General features: G+C 39.9%; 1 protein-coding gene across 6 annotated transcripts; it reads right to left on the bottom strand.

Moving 5' to 3' along the window:
* Positions 1-736: 736 nt before the first annotated feature.
* On the bottom strand, positions 737-16,665 carry BIVM (basic, immunoglobulin-like variable motif containing). 6 transcript variants are annotated; one of them, XM_037378489.1, is made up of 12 exons: positions 16,461-16,665; positions 15,549-15,648; positions 14,489-15,089; positions 12,884-13,010; positions 12,009-12,104; positions 11,814-11,918; positions 10,484-10,578; positions 9,015-9,147; positions 6,710-6,781; positions 5,774-5,857; positions 3,748-3,844; positions 737-2,255 (listed from the first exon to the last, which is right to left on the bottom strand). In XM_037378489.1, exons 3-12 carry the CDS (start codon positions 14,976-14,978, stop codon positions 1,965-1,967), a joined length of 1,590 nt encoding a protein of 529 aa, XP_037234386.1. In that variant the 5' UTR covers positions 14,979-15,089; positions 15,549-15,648; positions 16,461-16,665; the 3' UTR covers positions 737-1,964. The 6 variants fall into 6 exon arrangements, with proteins under 6 accessions (XP_037234386.1, XP_037234387.1, XP_037234384.1 ...); XM_037378490.1 differs by having other exon boundaries at positions 15,549-15,643; XM_037378487.1 differs by having other exon boundaries at positions 16,351-16,472.
* Positions 16,666-16,724: the final 59 nt, after the last annotated feature.

Genomic DNA, 16,724 nt, shown 5'->3' with positions numbered 1-16,724 from the left:
CAGGGAGGGGGCCGGCAGCCACCCGCGGGGCCTACGCCTGCCCGGAGGAAGGTGCAATACCCAACGCTGCGGCGCAAAAATAAAAGGATTGCGGCTTTTTTTCTTCCCGCCCAAACATGATTTTTCTCAGAGCCTGTGCTCTGCCCGCCCCACTCCCAGCACACCCCCGGTGCCCCTCACCGCACCCAACTGACAGCAGGCCCTAGGGATAGCTCCCAGCAGCAGGTTCCCAAGGACGTGCATCTTCCTTCTGCTAGTGCTGGAAGAATCAAACGTGCTATACCCTCTTCACTGATGAAGTGTGACAGCCTCCAACCCAAGAGCAAAATAATCACACCTACTTAAGAACAGCAGCAGGCCCTGTTCATCAGTGCAACTATCATTATTAAGCAAAACTTGACATTTACGTAACCGATTTAAACCTGAAGTACCCTAAAGAACACAGCTCAAGTGTTCTAAATAAATTAGAGCCCTCCGCCCAAATTCAACTTGCAAAAGTCTGAAAATAGTTCATCTGGAAAATAAATTTTTCAAACCCTGTTTTGTTCAGTCATCAGCCTGCAGACTTTGGGAAATTAAATATTAGAAGTCAAGTCACGGTAGCTGCACAGGCCTGCGAGCAAAGAAACCCTGCCTCCAGGATTACTTCACAAAGCAGCGGTTGCAGTTCAGATCCTTCGCTTACCTACTTTCCTGAAAACCTCCACTAGCATAGGGTCACCACTCCCAAGACAAATGAAAACAAAATAGAAAACAAATTTTATTGAATGAACAAAAGTCGAAAAGTCTCCCATTTGTGGTTAACAAAAGCAGCAACCTACAAAACCCTGGCATTCCATGACAAATCTTTTTATGTCAAAAAATTAATCCTTGAGCAGGTATGAACATCTGTACACAGAAAGTTACGACTGCTGAGATGTGTTAGGGCAAACAACTGGATAAATTTCAAATTAGGTGGGGGAAAAAAAAAAAAGGGGAAAAAGAAGCTGCACACAGACACCTGAAAAAGTTTGAATTGTTTGCTGGCCTAGAGGTATATCATCAGGGCTGCCAGCAGTTTTCGGCACTTGCATCCCCTTCATACAAAATGAAGGGAGCAGCAGAAAAACAACAGCTTTTAAGAATGAACAAGGAAAAGAACTGCCAACAGAACACAGTGTTCAGCTAGCTCATTTGGCTAACGGTAAATGCAGCTTTTTAATACTGAATTTCACAAGTGTGTCTTAAGCAAGTCCGTGCTCTCAAGAGGCTCCAGGATAAGAATTCAGCCACTGTGCCTATAGAGCAAAAGCAATAAAGGTTTGTCCTGGAACTTTCCCTACCAAGGTGATTCCTCTCAGTCTAAAACAGGCATCCAGCTAAGGGAAAAGAAACTTGAGACCTGCTTGACAAAATATGATCATCTGACTGACAGAGGTCTACTGGGAACTAAAATAAGAATGTACATTCACTTGGTAAATCTGACAAAGTTTTCTAATATATGTGATTTTTTTCCTTTTCACTGGATATGGGCAGCCTTAATAAAATGGAGTGTTATAAAGGAAGGCAATGTTTACTTTTATCCTTACACCATTTGCAGAATAACCCTTTTTATAAAGTCCTATCATAAATTTTCATGCTTTTAAATACTAAGTATTTTCAATGAAGTCTGTTTATTACATTGACTAATTTCAATCTGTTCTTTTGTTTTCACAGATCGGGACATAGTACAATTATTTCAAAAGAAATGATTGATTTTGCTGTCAAGTGTACTTTTGATTGCAGAAGTACAGTAATCTGTGCTTATCTGTCAGTTTATACATCAGATCTCATCCACTGCAACCAAGTCATGAGATTTACTTAATAATCATGAAGCTGTACCTTATACCTTAATTTCTATTCATATGTATTCTAGGACTAATAGGTCCCTAATGTTTTGATTAAAACTAACTTTAATATATCAGCCCTATTACCTAAAGTTAATTTTAATCATTTCCATCATAATCATTATAACTCTGATACCCACTGTTCCTCCTCTCACGAAGATTAGATTTCTTCCATGTAGATTCTTGATGAAAGCCAGCACTGAAAGATCGACCCAGTCGTCCATGTTGTTTCTTAGAGATATTGTCTTCACTCTCAGATTTGGAAATTCCTTGTCCTTGTGTTTGGGACTGTTTATCCTGTCTAACATTTCCAAATGGAAAATTCCAAGGACCAAATCTTTGCCAGTTAAGTCTCTGAAAGGCAATGATGCAATGAAGATTTCCTCCCACCTAATCAAAATAGAAGGTTCTTTGTTAAATGCACACAAGCACATTTCTAACATACATAGGTATTCAAAATTAACACCTTGGTGGGTAACAGAATTCTTAAAAAAAAAAAAACAACCAAAAAACCCACAAACCAACAAAAAATGCAACAACACACAAACAAAAAACAACCCACAAAACCATATCCACAAACACCAATTCTGCTCAATCAATTCTGATTGTTTCCCAGATTGAATTATTGCCTTCTTTCTCATCTAAGTTATCCTTTTTCTCTCTTATGGGCTAGTATAACTTATCTTCTGCTAGTCTTTTTCACTCTCCAGCTATTTTCATACAAATTATCTGCTCTGGTTCCTTCTCATCTTGCTGACATGGTCTTCCATAGGGTCTCCACTTTTTAAATCATCTTTTCAGTCTATTATTTTTCATAGACTGTCAATCTACAAATCAAAAATACATCCCCCACCCATGAGACAAAGCCCTATCTATAGGAAAGGAAGATTATGTATTGACAGCAATCTGCAAGAAAGACACATACATTCTTTTATGTTTGTTCCTACTCAACCGTACTTTCTTGCCTGCTTACACGTAGGCCAGAAGGTCATGCACCGAAAGGACTGCTCTGTAGTTTGTCTGTAGAGTACTTCTATACTTTCTGCAGCTACATTTTAAGCCAACCAAGTTAAATATTGTGACCAAATATACTGTATATGCAGTTATCCTGGTTCATCTTAGCATATACTAAGCTACTGCTGTTCTGTATCTTGTCCTGCAAGTAAATATAAATTAATCTGGTATGTTGAGTACCCACATCTGACTTTTCAGCTGGGATAGTTAACTTTCTCCTTAGTAGCTGATACAGCACTTGGATTTAGTACGATAATGTTGACAACACACTGATGCTTTAGTTGTTGCTAAGTAGTGCTTACTCTAACTCAAGGACTTTCCAAGTTTCCCATGCTCTGCCCCTGAGCAGTTGCACAAGGAGCCAGGAGAGCACAGAGCCGGGACAGCTGGCCTGAACTAGCCAAGGGGATATTCCGTACCATAGAGCATCACGCTGAGTATATAAACTGGGGGGAGCTGGCCAGGGACCACTGACCACTACCTGGGGGCTAGCTGGGCTCAGGCAACAGGTGGTGAGCGTACGTACTGTGCATCACTTGTTTTTTAATTTTTCCTCTCTCTTTCTCTCTCCCTTTCATTACAATTGTTGTTGCTGTTGTTATTATTTCAATAATATTTTACTTTATTTTAATCATTAAATCCTTCTTATCTCAACCTACAAGGTTCACCTTTTCCCGATTCTCCTCTCCACCCCACCAGGGGCAGCTGGTAGTGAGCGAGTGACTGCGTGGTACTTAGTTGCTAGCTGAAGTTAAACCACGACAATAACAAGTTTGTTTTGGTGAAGTTACTTTACACTGCTCTAGTATGAATAAATTTGCAAAAAATCTACCATGAATTTCCTCCCATCTTCGTAAGTTTACATTACCTTCTTTGTTTTTCGATGCTGCAGTCCTCTTTCAAGGTGTCGAATATCTAGATATTCTGGATTTTGGGTGTTTAGGTCAGTGACGATATCTGCCCACCTGCGCAGTAAGTGTATTACTACTCAGCTGCCATTTATGAAACCTCAGCACCACTAAGACTCATGTACACACACATGCAAATACAGATCTGCAGCTTTAAATAGTCTTACTAGTGATTTAAAGATAAACAAACATGAAAAGATATAAAAGCCTCAGTATTAGAGACATCAGGCTAGACAGAACAGTGTCACTTTTAATCAAAGCATTCACAGGGATTATTACTGCTCTTGGGAGACACCTTCCAAAATGACTAAGAGCACCATGAGTCATTAGTCGTGTTGCTTACCAATTCATCAGTTTGTGAAACAAAGAAGCAAAGCACAGTTTAGGCAAGGAGAAACATTCGCTTTTGCTTTACTAAATCCTCTTTTACCCTTTTATATTCTTTTTCTCAAATCCCTGTTTGTTTTTTCCACCCACTAAATCTTTTTTTACCAGACAGCTCTCACCATAACTCACCCCTCCATTTTATTTCTTTCCCATCTACAATAAATTATCAATTCAGTCATTCCCCATTCACTCAGTTCTTCAGATTTTCATAGTCCCTCTAGTGCAACTAAATCGAATATCCCCATATTCCAGACCACTTTAAGCCTGCACACTACCTTTTCATTTCTGCCAATGTCTAATTACCTGCTTCTCTCTAAGATGACCCTTCAACTTCAGAAAATCCGTTTCTACTCCAGCCTTTGCCCTCCTACCTTAAGCACAGAACTTTCTGCTGGCTCTCATTGGGACTGTAGCAGGAGGAAAAATGTCTCCACAATCAAAAACAGTATTACATAGGTTTGCATTCTATATTCAGAAACCTTTTCCTCTGCCATTTGTAGGTTATATACCACAAGACAACATGTGTAGTACACCGTTTCTCAGCAACCACATGCATAATGTGATTTTTATTTTGTTGTACTTAATCCAAAACATCCAGCTATTTACAGTTATTGAGGTAATTGTATCACTGACAAAACAAAAACAAAAAAAGAGTATCTGGGTTTGAAGTACTAGCTTAGATCTGACTAGCTACAAAACTGTCAGATAAGCACTTTCAAACAATTTTTCAAAATAATTAGAAAATGAAGAAGAAACAAAGCAGAAGTTGTGTGATTTTTTAAAAATTATTACTGCTATTTTTTCACAGCTCTTTTCCTAATATATCAAGAAAAATCACTCCATAATTAACTCTAAGGGTGGCAGAGAAGCTATTTGCTAAAACTTGTTTGGGGCACAGAATTGGTTTCTTGAGAAATACTACTCTTCTGCATTGTTCCCTCATTTCAGAAATCGATATTAAGTGTTATGAACTAGTATGTCTAAACTAGCAAAGCTGAGAAAGCTGTTATATTGATTTATCATGACAAATATAACTAATCGATGAAATTTTTACATAGCACCCTCTAGCTCTCCTAGGCTCTATGTCTAGTTTAGACACCAACTTCTTATGAGCCAGACCTCATCATAAATGTATTGTTTTAATGTATAGATAAGCTAATAACACAACAGAGTACAGGCTGGACCTGCAGCTGAGCTAGAAGATCTTGGTAGCAATATAATATTCTGTGCACACCCCAGGCACAGCCTGTATATGTCCTCAACTGCAGCATAAACTCCTCCAAGGTTTGTACAGCCTGTAAGCCACAACTGGCATGATTGCAGACAGCTGAGGCATCTTCTCTTCCTGACTAACGTGAGCTATGTCACACTCAAACAAGAGAAACAGGCTTTGGGTTACGGCAGCCCACACGTGATATAAAATTGTAGAGCCAGCCTTGAGGTCAGGGCATGAAGTTTCTCACTAAAGCACTTGTTTCTGACAGAACTGTAGTACGTTCATTTGAAAGAACTAAGTCGTTGCTTGGTGACTCTTAGTAGAGAAATACAAATTGTTTTGAAAGAAAACATATTGTTTTATATTCTTACCAAGTAACGTACCTTTTACAGTGTATTGTTGGATGTTTTCTGCTTGGCTCTCCAATTAAGATCCAGTATTCTACTTCTTGCTGCAAGACTCGACCTCTGTTCAATAGAAGATACAATCCTAGTAAGATTTATTGTGCATACTAAAAAGAAAGAGAGAGATTAACATTCTGTTGATCTTTTTAGGATCTTCTGACATTTAAAATTCTTTCCTCAGCCAAACTAAAAAACAGCTCTTGTGCTATCAACAGTGTTTGCAATTGCATACAAGGTAACTTTTTGTTTCACGTGGCCTGGAAGCAAGATAAAACCTATTGCTTATTGTTTGGGAAAAAGACAGATCTTCATAAAAAACAGTCTTACTTGGATGAGAGTATAAGATCCAAATATAAGCATTTACGGAACAATGGAAATAAGAGTTGTGGAAAGCCACACAAAGGTGGAACAAACATCTTCCTCCCTACCTGTGATGTCACTACAGAGTCACAAAAGAGCCTCTTCCAATATTTTTAAACTATACCCCAGCTGACAGCTGTTACTAACAGCTGCAGGGTAACCTGTATGAAAGCTACTGGCAACTTCAGCTGCTTCCTCCTAAGTATCCAATACCACATATCAAAAATCAAACCCCTCAACCAATACTGGTTTACATTTTTCACAACTTCCAAGAAACTCAAAGCCTGCAGTAACCTTGTCAGGGAAACTCTGTGACAGACATCAGGGCAGACTGGTAAGATACAGAGAATTGTTCTGTGACTTCCTGTGTATAATCATCCCATGAAAAATTACTTCAGTTTCAACTGTGACAAAACCTGAAATTTTTATGCCTAAGGTATTAGGCAGCATATATGCTTGCAATAATTTGTTTAATTACTAAAAATCCTTGTAAAATAACAATGTATGCCATCATTGTACAGATGGGAAACCAAGACACAGGATAAAATGACTTACCTAAAGTCACACTGGAAGTCTGTGGTTGAACTGGGAACTGAACCCAGGTCTCCCGAGTCCAAATCCAGCAACCTAAGATCATACAGGAAGTCTGTAGGTGACCTAAGAACTGTCTCCTAAACTCAGCCTAGCAACTTATCTACCCATTTCTTTTGGAACTTAAATGTTTCTTAGCTTAATTTTTTAAAAAAGAAAAACATTCCTTTGCAACTAGAATGCAAAATAGGTAAACAAGAACTGCAGCAGAATCCATTGACACTGCTTCTGGAACCAAACACATTTTTTCCCAGTAAGGTTATTAGAAGAAACAAAGAGCACAGGATGCTCTTCCAGTCTGACCTCCAGCCTAAAACAAAACTCTAAAAGCTCCTTGAATTCATTATTTCACATTACATTGTTAGAAGAGATCTGCTGTTAGGACAAAAATCTGATAGTGACTTAACACCACTAGTGACTGAGAATCCATTTCAACCATGGTTAAAGTTGTGAAATTGTCGTTCTCACTCATTACTACGCAATAAAAACTCAAACTAGCTATAAGGAATGTTAAGTTTCCACACACTGAACCATATTATTTTTCAAACTGCATTTTTGATCTAGTAAACAATTTTTTTTCTTCTTTCCTCTTTCTGTGCAGATTCTTAGTAACCAACCAAGCAAGTCATTAACCTTCTGGTAAACTTAAGCATTGGACTTTTCTTTGGGGGTGTATTTTCCACACTCTTCTCACACACATGGCATGTCAGTGAATGCAGTCTTAATAACACACTTCCGTATTCTTCTGTTCATATACTAAAAGCTTTCATTAAACATATGGTCAGACCCACAAGATTCAGGTGATTATGCTTTATTACCTCCGAACAATTACCATTTTGAACTCTAAAAGCAGAGCTAGCATTCTCCATTCCTCGATGTTGACTCTACATCTTCAACACAGTCAAAGGCAGACTGCTTAGGAAGCAAAGTGCAGAACTGAGGCTCACCCTACAGCAGTGACCTACTTTTTTTCATTGTTTAGCATCCCCCACTATTGGTATCTGCCAATTTTGTCAGGGACTGTCATCTTATGCTCAATGGTAATACTAATAAATACTGACCAACAGTTGAACCTCAAGAAAGTCCAACAGAAACCTCTAACATGTACTGTGCTTGCAACTACTTTGGGAGAGGAAAACCAGTCTAATTTAATACGGTTCTGTGAATGAGGTAAAACAAACTACTCTAAGCATATGATACAGCAGCAAGTTACACTCCTTACAAAAGCTAAGATAAATTGCCTCAAGATTATGAAATTTTTCAAACTTAAAACTTGTGGTTTTAACGCAAGACCCTCCCTAAACTCAGTATGAATATCAATGCTATTATCCTCTTTTAAAACCTGTATTTAGTTTAAACTTATATGAACTATTCCATTATTTTTTCCTGAGTAATATCACCCTGATAAATCTGAAATTATTCAGGCAGTTTATTTTCATTCTAAAATGACTGGCATATTACATTTCTCCTGGTCTTTGAGAAATGCTCCAGCATTCCAAGTGTTGTTTAAAAAAGCCAAACATACTGTGATAGTCCAGAGATGATTTTTAGCTTGTCTCCCCCCCGCCCCGCCCCAACCCAATGCAATTCTTAGTAACAAATTATTTGGTTATCTTTACTTTCTAAACCTTATATTCCAGTAGTTGCAGTTTATCATTATTAGTCAACACTGAAAAAAAAGTACATCATCATCCTGCAATACCTACACATCCCCTGTTCTCACCGTACACAAACACCAGTTTCTCTAAGTGCAGACTTCATCATGTCCACTTTGTAATGCATTAGCATCACTGTAGGCTTTTTGCTTCCGGTTTATTAAGAAAAATCCCGACACACACACACACACAACTTTGTTTCCCCCCAGGTTCTCTGGCAACAAGTGCCCCCCATAACTAGCTGGCCTTTTACTGTTTTTCCTTGAAAAACACCTAGCTTTTTTTCCAGCCACATGGTTATATTTTTCAGACTAGTTACCTTCACTTGTCCTTCAGGTAAGTAACTACCCTCTCTACATACCTGCCTAAAATGTCTTCAAACAATTTCTCAGTACCATTCATAGTTTTCTGTTTAAGTTCTCTCAATCTTGTCTGCTTAGTTGTGTTTAAGTCAATCCTTTCAAATCACACAGTAGTGTTTTGCTAGTTCGGACATAAATGCTTTTACAACACACACTGAGATGTTATTTACAGAGAAAAATGGTATCAACTTGCAGCAAATTTTTCTGAATGTTTCCTCCTCCACTAAAATAAACATCAACACAGTATCTTACCTATAGGCTTTACTAGCTTTTACTGGGGTCGCTTCAAATCCAATTGGGCAAAAATAATGGTTTTGGCAATGGTAGATGTAGGCCATTGATTCATCTTTCAGTCCACGTGTTAGCTTCGCAAGGGCCCCGGCAGCTACAAAGAAAGATGAGGTTATAGGCAAGAGTGCTTTGGATCCTGCATCACACATTCAGGAAAAAAAAAAAAAAAAGACCAAAAAAAAGACCTATTTGAAAGCATAAAATAGTTACACCGCTTTTTAAAAATCAGAGGGCATGACCTGAAAGTCACGCACAAAACACAGTTTTGACTTCAAACTTCTTCCTATTTAATTTCCTGTCTGGTATAAAAAAAATAACATCTGTCACACAGCCTGTACTAGAGAAATGCAATACAAAGTATGCAGTGTATTTAGATCAAAGACATATTAAAAATTACTTTTCTGAAAAAAAAAAACAAACAACAAAAACACAAACAAAAAAAGACCCAAAAGTATCTCTTAACCTAGGAAATACAGACTGCAACACAATGCAGTCCCATTGCCCCATGTCAGATGTAGCAAACATCAGTGAATCTACTGAAATTCCTTAAAGCTTTCAAACGGTTTGGTATGAAGCTTCTTGGAGCTTCCTAGTCTCAGCAACATTCTGCATTTGAGCATACAGTACCCTGTAATGTGATTGCAGTGCTCAGTTTCAGGAAAAAACTAGAAAAGGCACTGAAACATGACAGAATTCTCAAATGGGATACCAAGAACAAAAAAATTATTTCCACTTTAATAATCTCCGCCAAAGCTCTTCAGCATGGTTTTATCCTTTTAAAGAACCTTCCAGTTAGAAAATAATTAGCCACACTATACCAAAGGCTAATAAACTGTGTATGAAAGTGTAATTTTTCTTAGGTAGCACACTTGAAAGTAGACATAAAGGTGCAGCTTCATAAGCTAATTGAGAATAATCACCTAACTTTTAGAGAAAGATGTTAACTAAAGTCAGGGAGAATGGATGAGGTCACTAACTTTAAGATTGCATTTTTTAGAAGTGTAAAACTTTTATTAAAGCCATTAATACTTCTGTGCTGTACATTCTGAATTTTTTATACAACACAGATTTCTAAAATGCTGAAATAAAAATGTGTTGCTACCCCCGTGTATTACAATAAGCACATCTTCCAGGACACTAACAGAGAACTGGAATGCACTGTCCTGGATACCTTAAAATTCCAGTTCTGTGACAGCAGAATATACAGCACAGTATATATTTTATCAAAATAGAAGTACAAATGGAAGTTTTAACAAAAAAAAAAAAAAAAAAAAAGAGAACCAGAAAAATCAGGCACCTTGGAGCTATTTGATAGCTTATGTTAAAACTAGAAGTACTACTTAACAGAATTTGTCCTATTAAATGTTACACATCACAGAACTTTTCAGTTTATATAATGAAAGAAGAATGCTTTAGGATTAGCAACATACCAGTTTCTCCAGCTGTCTTGTTCTTTCCATGAGGTTTATACAGAACATATGAACATCCCTTGATATGGAAGTGATCATTTATTTGCCTGAACCATCTGAAACGATAAGTTTAAAGACTGTAGTAACTCAAGAGTTATTAAATGAAATTTTATTTCCTCCCACTTATCCTCTGCTTGCCAGTTTAGATAAAAAAAAAAGTCTCAGTATGCTACTAAGTACCTACCACACTAGTACATAGATTGTAGATGACGATGATATCCTAATACAAACAAAACTCAACATACCCTAGAGAGATAAATAAATATGCAGAGCCTTTTCCTTCATTTTGCTTTACAGATTCGTAGTAACCAAAGGGCTGGATGTGAAATGCTGGTCCTATTGTGTTCAGTCCTGTCACCTCTAACTTTCAGTTACTCAGCTTTTAGAAAGACACTTAAATTCTGAGGTGCCAAACTTCAACCATGATTTGTAAGCTACGTGAACGGAATCTTCTAAGACACCAGAAGCAGGAGCCTTCAAGTGAGACTTTCTGCATATCATGTGAGGCTTCTGTCACGTAAGTGTCACAACGCGCCCAAGCATTACAGGAGTCCCATACTGCAACTCTTCACAGCAGCAGTACTTAGGACAGGTCTGCAACTTTTCCACATTAGAATTTTAGAAATTCTAGAAAAAAAATTCTAGGAAAAAACAAATTTTAGAAACAATTCCTCAAGATCAGGAAACAGCAGAGCAGAAGTGAAACAGAATTTGAAAGTGCAATTGTTCTGTGACTCCAGCCCTGTCTTTTTGGCTTTTTTTTATCCCTCCTTCTCCTGAACAGCTCCATTGCAGCAAAGGTGCAGCACTCACTGTCTCATTTTCAATTCTTAAATATTTTTTTACATAAAGCTACTAGTATATCAATTGCCTTTTCACGTCGTTTCAGTGACATTAACAAGGACTTAACATGCATATTCAAAAACAGGAAAATGAGGCTAAAGAAAAAATTTCCTAACCAGGAGACTGGATTCATTAGAGTATTATACAACCATTAAACAAACTGAGCCAAACATCAAACACAATTTCATGTTCAGCTGATCTGTGTAGCGACATCACACTACAAAATCGCTAATGGAAAAAACTCTTTGAAAAGTTCCTTTGGGCACTATCAAGAGTACACAGGTATGCTTCATTATTCTAAAACTTAAGAAGACTAACTTGTATCATCCACCTTTTTTTTTTTCTTCAATAAATTAACTACTACTGTATTTTTAAACATTCAATCTTTTAGCTCTATGCTATTTTTGCATAATTAACAATTTAGCTGCATCAAAAGAACTAAACATACCTCATTAAGGTTGTATTTCCAGTGAATGGACCAAACCTAATCTCCTCAAACGGGGGCTGAAAGCCCAGTATATGCAAAGCTTCTTCTTGGGTAATAGGTGGTAAACTGGGAGGGGAAAAAAATGTATTGTTTAATAAAGTAATTAACAAAATATTTTAGACTTTCCAGAGGCAAAGCTGTCTATGTGTGACTTACTTTCCAGCTCCCAGCATACTATATAAGAAATTCCAGCAAGACACTAAGGATGAAATTCCACAAGAAGTCTTGTATTGAGGTCGACTAACACAATACCTAAAACAAACAAAACCACAAACACAGTAGTAAGCATTCTTGATTTAGTTACAGGAGCAATCTCCACTACTTTTCTGTGTGTCAGGTCACTGAAATTTTTATTTCACACTGAAAGTTTTTATGTCACTTGTATTAATTAAAAAAAAAAAAAGAGGAATAAATATGTTAACTGATTTCTTAAAGGTTGTCAGATACTATTACCCTATTTCACACAAATCAGTCAAATTTCTAACAGCCCCATGGGGAAGTTCTGTACAAATGATCCCGTAGGATAAAATGGCTCAGTACAGAGTACCTCTTCTAACACATGAACTTGTAGTAAACCGCATCTCTACCTATTTACTAATGAATGCCATTATGGGTCTCAGATTCCCTAGGCTAACTCTTAACTTTCTGATGTTATAGACAGTAAGATAGATGCATTAAATTAAGCGAATTTAGTGAACCATATTTATATGATATAGATTATACAGCACTGACAGATTCTGATTGAAGTATTTCCCAGTGAAAAGAAAAATCAGGAGTAAGACATATCAGTACGATGTTTAAGGTTACTTTTTGCCTGACCATGCTAATGAACCTGCATTTTTTTAAAGCAATGAATCCCCACATAAATATTTTCCTTACCGAAAGAAAAAATATTTAGAAAGTAAAATGTTTTTAGAATTTCAGTAGACAGGGATAGTGTGAGATGTAGTGTATTGATGCATAATAATTTTCTAATAAAAAAATATTAAGACATTATCTGATTTCAGATAAATATAATTCATAAATATTACCATCTCCGGAGGTCCAACACTTTCCTTTCCTTCACGTCTTCCAGAGCAGAACGCTGAGGACACTCCCTGTATTGTTTGCTTTTTTTGTCTATGGATTTTTTCTTTGTCACTTGTTTCTTCATGTTGCCTGCAAAACAGATTTCAGAAACAAACGAATGCCTAGTCTACCTTTCTTACCTTTCTTCTTAAATATCTTTAGCAATAGCATACACCTTAAATAGAGCCATTGATTGTGTTAGTAAGTGCAAACTAAACATTAATTGGAGGAAAAAGTTCAAACACATGATCAAGATTGTCAACAGGTTTGTAAGGCTGCCATTAGCTCCGTAAACAACATCGTGTTCAGATCCTTAATAGAATTAACGCTGACCTGCCTGACTTTTTAGAGACAGCAGTCAATCTGATTATTCTAATATGTTAAATCAGTCATCCCAGAAACAGACTCTCAGACCAGCATGGACTTCCCATCTCCAAACATTAAATGCACAGGGAAATAGAATGAAATGCTTGTCTTTCATAGCCAAGCTCTGTGAGCCCAGCTACACTTCCTGATGAAAACTTACATACAAATCCAACAAGAATAGTATACCCCTAAGGTCTTTTCCTCTTTGTAAGTGACTGAGGCAGTGGAAAAGACAAGTTGGACTGCATGCTAGAGCGGAAGCATTTCTGTCCCATTTTGAAGCCATCATATCCAAATGAAATATATTTTAGCAAAAATGACCACCCTGTAAGGTATTATAATTTGTTTCTTATATTTATTTAAGGACACTACATGTACACATGAAAAGGCAATGGCAACTTGCCAAAAACATGTTTTTAAGTTTTGATAAACCAGTTTCATACTAAGGTGGAGAAAAGAGCACTTTGAGTAGCTAGCCAAGCCACCAAGAAAAAGAAACCCGCAGCCTGCTCTAGACAAACAGAGGGATTACAGGACAAAGAAAACCAACTGTGTAAGCAAGTGCTTGATTCACTGTTGCCATCTGTGACTAGGCACAGAAAGAACACAGGAGACAGAAAATAAGCCAGTTTTAATGAAATGGGCTCCCCAACACTGTATACCTATAGCAAATCATGATAAATACAATTCTGTTACAGAAACCAACTGCTTTCCTAGGTAACTGGTTATTTCATTTACTTCTTGTCATAAACAAACCATGTATTTAATTTCAAAATACATCTCTGAAGAACCTCAAAACATTTCTGCAAGTGACAAACCTGTACTTAACAGGTAAAAGGAATCACTGCACAATGCACTAGGTCCTACTAAAAGAAAAGAGAAAAACAACCCAAAAACCCAAGTGAAAAAAAACAACAAACAAACCCCAAACCAGAAACCACCCCAAACAATACCCAACAAAACCACACACAGTTAAGCAGAAGCCAGTCTTGTTTTAGACCCACTTCCCTGGTCAGCTCCACTTAACTTTCACTGCTCCTATGCCACTCCCTCCCTTCCCAATGTGCAGATGGTTTGAAATGACATACGGGTTCTTCTACAGAACTTCCTCAAGAGATACGTGTGCTGACCAGCCCCCTCCACAGACAATTTGTAAATATGAAGCTTTTTCCTACCACACCATCAAATCTTCACCACCTCACCTGCTTTGTTCTTCAGATTTGTGGTCACACCATTGAACTCTGACTTGTCAATTTCCCATGCCAGTGGAAGCTTTCCAAGATCACCAGGCAAGCTTTCCAAGTTACCATCTTCACTGTAGATTATCTCTGAAGCACCAGTTTGAATGCCAAGTAAGCTAGGCGTGTTATTTCCAACGTTTAAGGCAGCACTGCCTGACAGGCAGGCACTAACTGAAGCACTTGGGCTTTTACAAATAGATGTTACTCTGTTTAAAAAAGCATAGTCTGAGCAGACGGTATAAAATTTCTCTCGTGTATGAGTCACAGGGCATCCCCATGGATAATGCCCATCTCCCCTCGACACCAAGGACACAGTGGAGGCGCCTGACATGCAGTATGGCCTCACAGGATCATGAAGAGAGGCTTCTGGGGATTCTTTCCCAGGTTTGTTTTCAGTGTTTCCATTATTTCGAGAACCATTCTCCTTTTCATCTTCTGAAATGGTAGGCATTGAACGATACTGAAAGAGTATTATACAGTTAAGAATATTTTTTCTTTGTTTTCACTACAACAGAGTTTGTGTCTTTCCCTCCATTGCTTCTGCAAGGTATTGATGAGGTACCTGAAAGAAAATGAGAATTTGGTACAAGTGTCTCAATCAACATAAAATACACACAAAGCTTATCTTTGAAATCATATCCAATAAATGCTGAAATGCCCTTCAAGATACATCACAACATACACTGTGACTTTTCCCAAGCACCTCTAGAGTTCTGCAAATGGTGCTTTTTATTATTTGTGAGGTGGCAACAGCATATGCCATAGTGATACCATGATAATTACACTTGTGAACAAGCACACTAATCACAAAATAATGAAAAAAAAAAAAGCTTCCTACATTTATGTAGTTGTGATCACTTCTATTTCTTACAGTCACAATACACTGCATATGTGGAGTACAAAGTTGACACAAATGAATAAATCACAGAAACAGCAACTTAATGTCACTAATTCTGAAGAATCCCGCGTACTTTTGCTGCAAGTGAATGTCAAGCTTACAGAAAATTACAGTAACTATTACCTCTGTTGACTGTAAATTGACACCACCACCCGCAATCTGTTTCACTGCTTTCCTCGTAGGGCTGTTAAGGGTTCCCTTTTATTTTCCTGCACCTCCTATTCTTTAAGACATGAAAAAAAAAAGCAGCTTTTGTTTGTAGTAGCTAAAAACTACCAAGAAACCCCCAAATTTAGAAGGCTGGCTTGCTTTTAACGCTCTTCTTTAAAAAGCAAATTGACAGTATGTGTTATCTGTCATCTCAGCAGTTGGGACGTCTGCGGGAGAAGGCGCATTCCGCGGATGGGAGCCCTGCCACGCAGGAGGCGGGGGGAGGCGGGGGTTCCGCCGGAGGGCCGACCCCCGCAACACCGGCTGCTGGGCCCCGGCCCGACCCAGCCGCGCAGGAGCCTGCCTCCGCCAGAAGCGGCTCTCGCCACCCCAACACATGCGGGGCGCTACTCGGGAGGTCACCGGGGAACGGGGCAGCCCTGCCCGCGCGCGGGTGCTGCCTGCAACGACCGCGGCCCCGGCCCGGCCCCGGCACAGCCCCCCCTCGGGGCGGGGGGCGCCCGGGCCAGCGCCGGGAGGGGCGGGAGGGCCGCGGCGCCGCCCATCGGGACCGCGGAGCGGCTCTGCGGCCCCGCCCCCCGCGCCGCCGCCGGTCGGTTCCAGAGTGAACGGCCCCGGGGTAGGGGGCAGGGGTCGCCGGGAAGGTGGGCCCGTACCCTTCCTCGGCGCCTGCGAGGGCCGGCGGTGCCCGGCGCTGGGGACAGAAGGGAAGGGCGGCTGCTCGGCGCCGCAACCCGCGCTCCCGGCCCGTTACCTGCGCGGCGCCCGCCCGCCTGCCTCGCCTCCCCCGGCCGCGGCGGAGCGGGGACGCGAGCGCGCCGGAAACAGACACGGCGCGCGGGGGGAAGGGCGCCGCGGGCTCACCTGCGCCCCCGCCGCCCCCCGCCTCCTCAGAGCCGCCGCTGGCCGGCACCAACTCCCGCAGTCGGCCGGGGGGAGGTGCGGGGCTGCCTGGCGGTGGCGGCGGCCGCCCTCTCCTTGCAGGCCCCCACGGCGGCTCAGAGGAGCCAGCTGCCCGTCTCCCGGCTGGGCCGCGGCGCCTCGGAGAGGCACCTCTTTAGCCGCGTCCCCCCCGCACGCGCCCTCATGGTCTCGTCCGCCGCTGCCCCGCGGGCGGGCGGGGGAGGA

Source organism: Falco rusticolus, chromosome 2 (assembly GCF_015220075.1).
Source record: "Falco rusticolus isolate bFalRus1 chromosome 2, bFalRus1.pri, whole genome shotgun sequence".
NCBI classification, from domain to species: domain Eukaryota; kingdom Metazoa; phylum Chordata; class Aves; order Falconiformes; family Falconidae; genus Falco; species Falco rusticolus.
Note: the sequence above shows the minus strand (reverse complement) of the source record. Positions and strands in the feature narration are given on the sequence as shown.

What these genes read in the sequence shown, in the direction of transcription:
- BIVM (XM_037378489.1), bottom strand. Translation starts at nt 14,978, where the DNA reads ATGCCTACCATTTCAGAAGATGAAAAGGAGAATGGTTCTCGAAATAAT. An exon ending in GTGTTGGACCTCCGGAGATG is followed by an intron (nt 12,105 to 12,883) that starts GTAATATTTATG and finishes TGTTTGTTTTAG; the next exon opens with GTATTGTGTTAGTCGACCTC. An exon ending in GACTTCCAGTGTGACTTTAG is followed by an intron (nt 5,858 to 6,709) that starts GTAAGTCATTTT and finishes TCTATTGAACAG; the next exon opens with AGGTCGAGTCTTGCAGCAAG.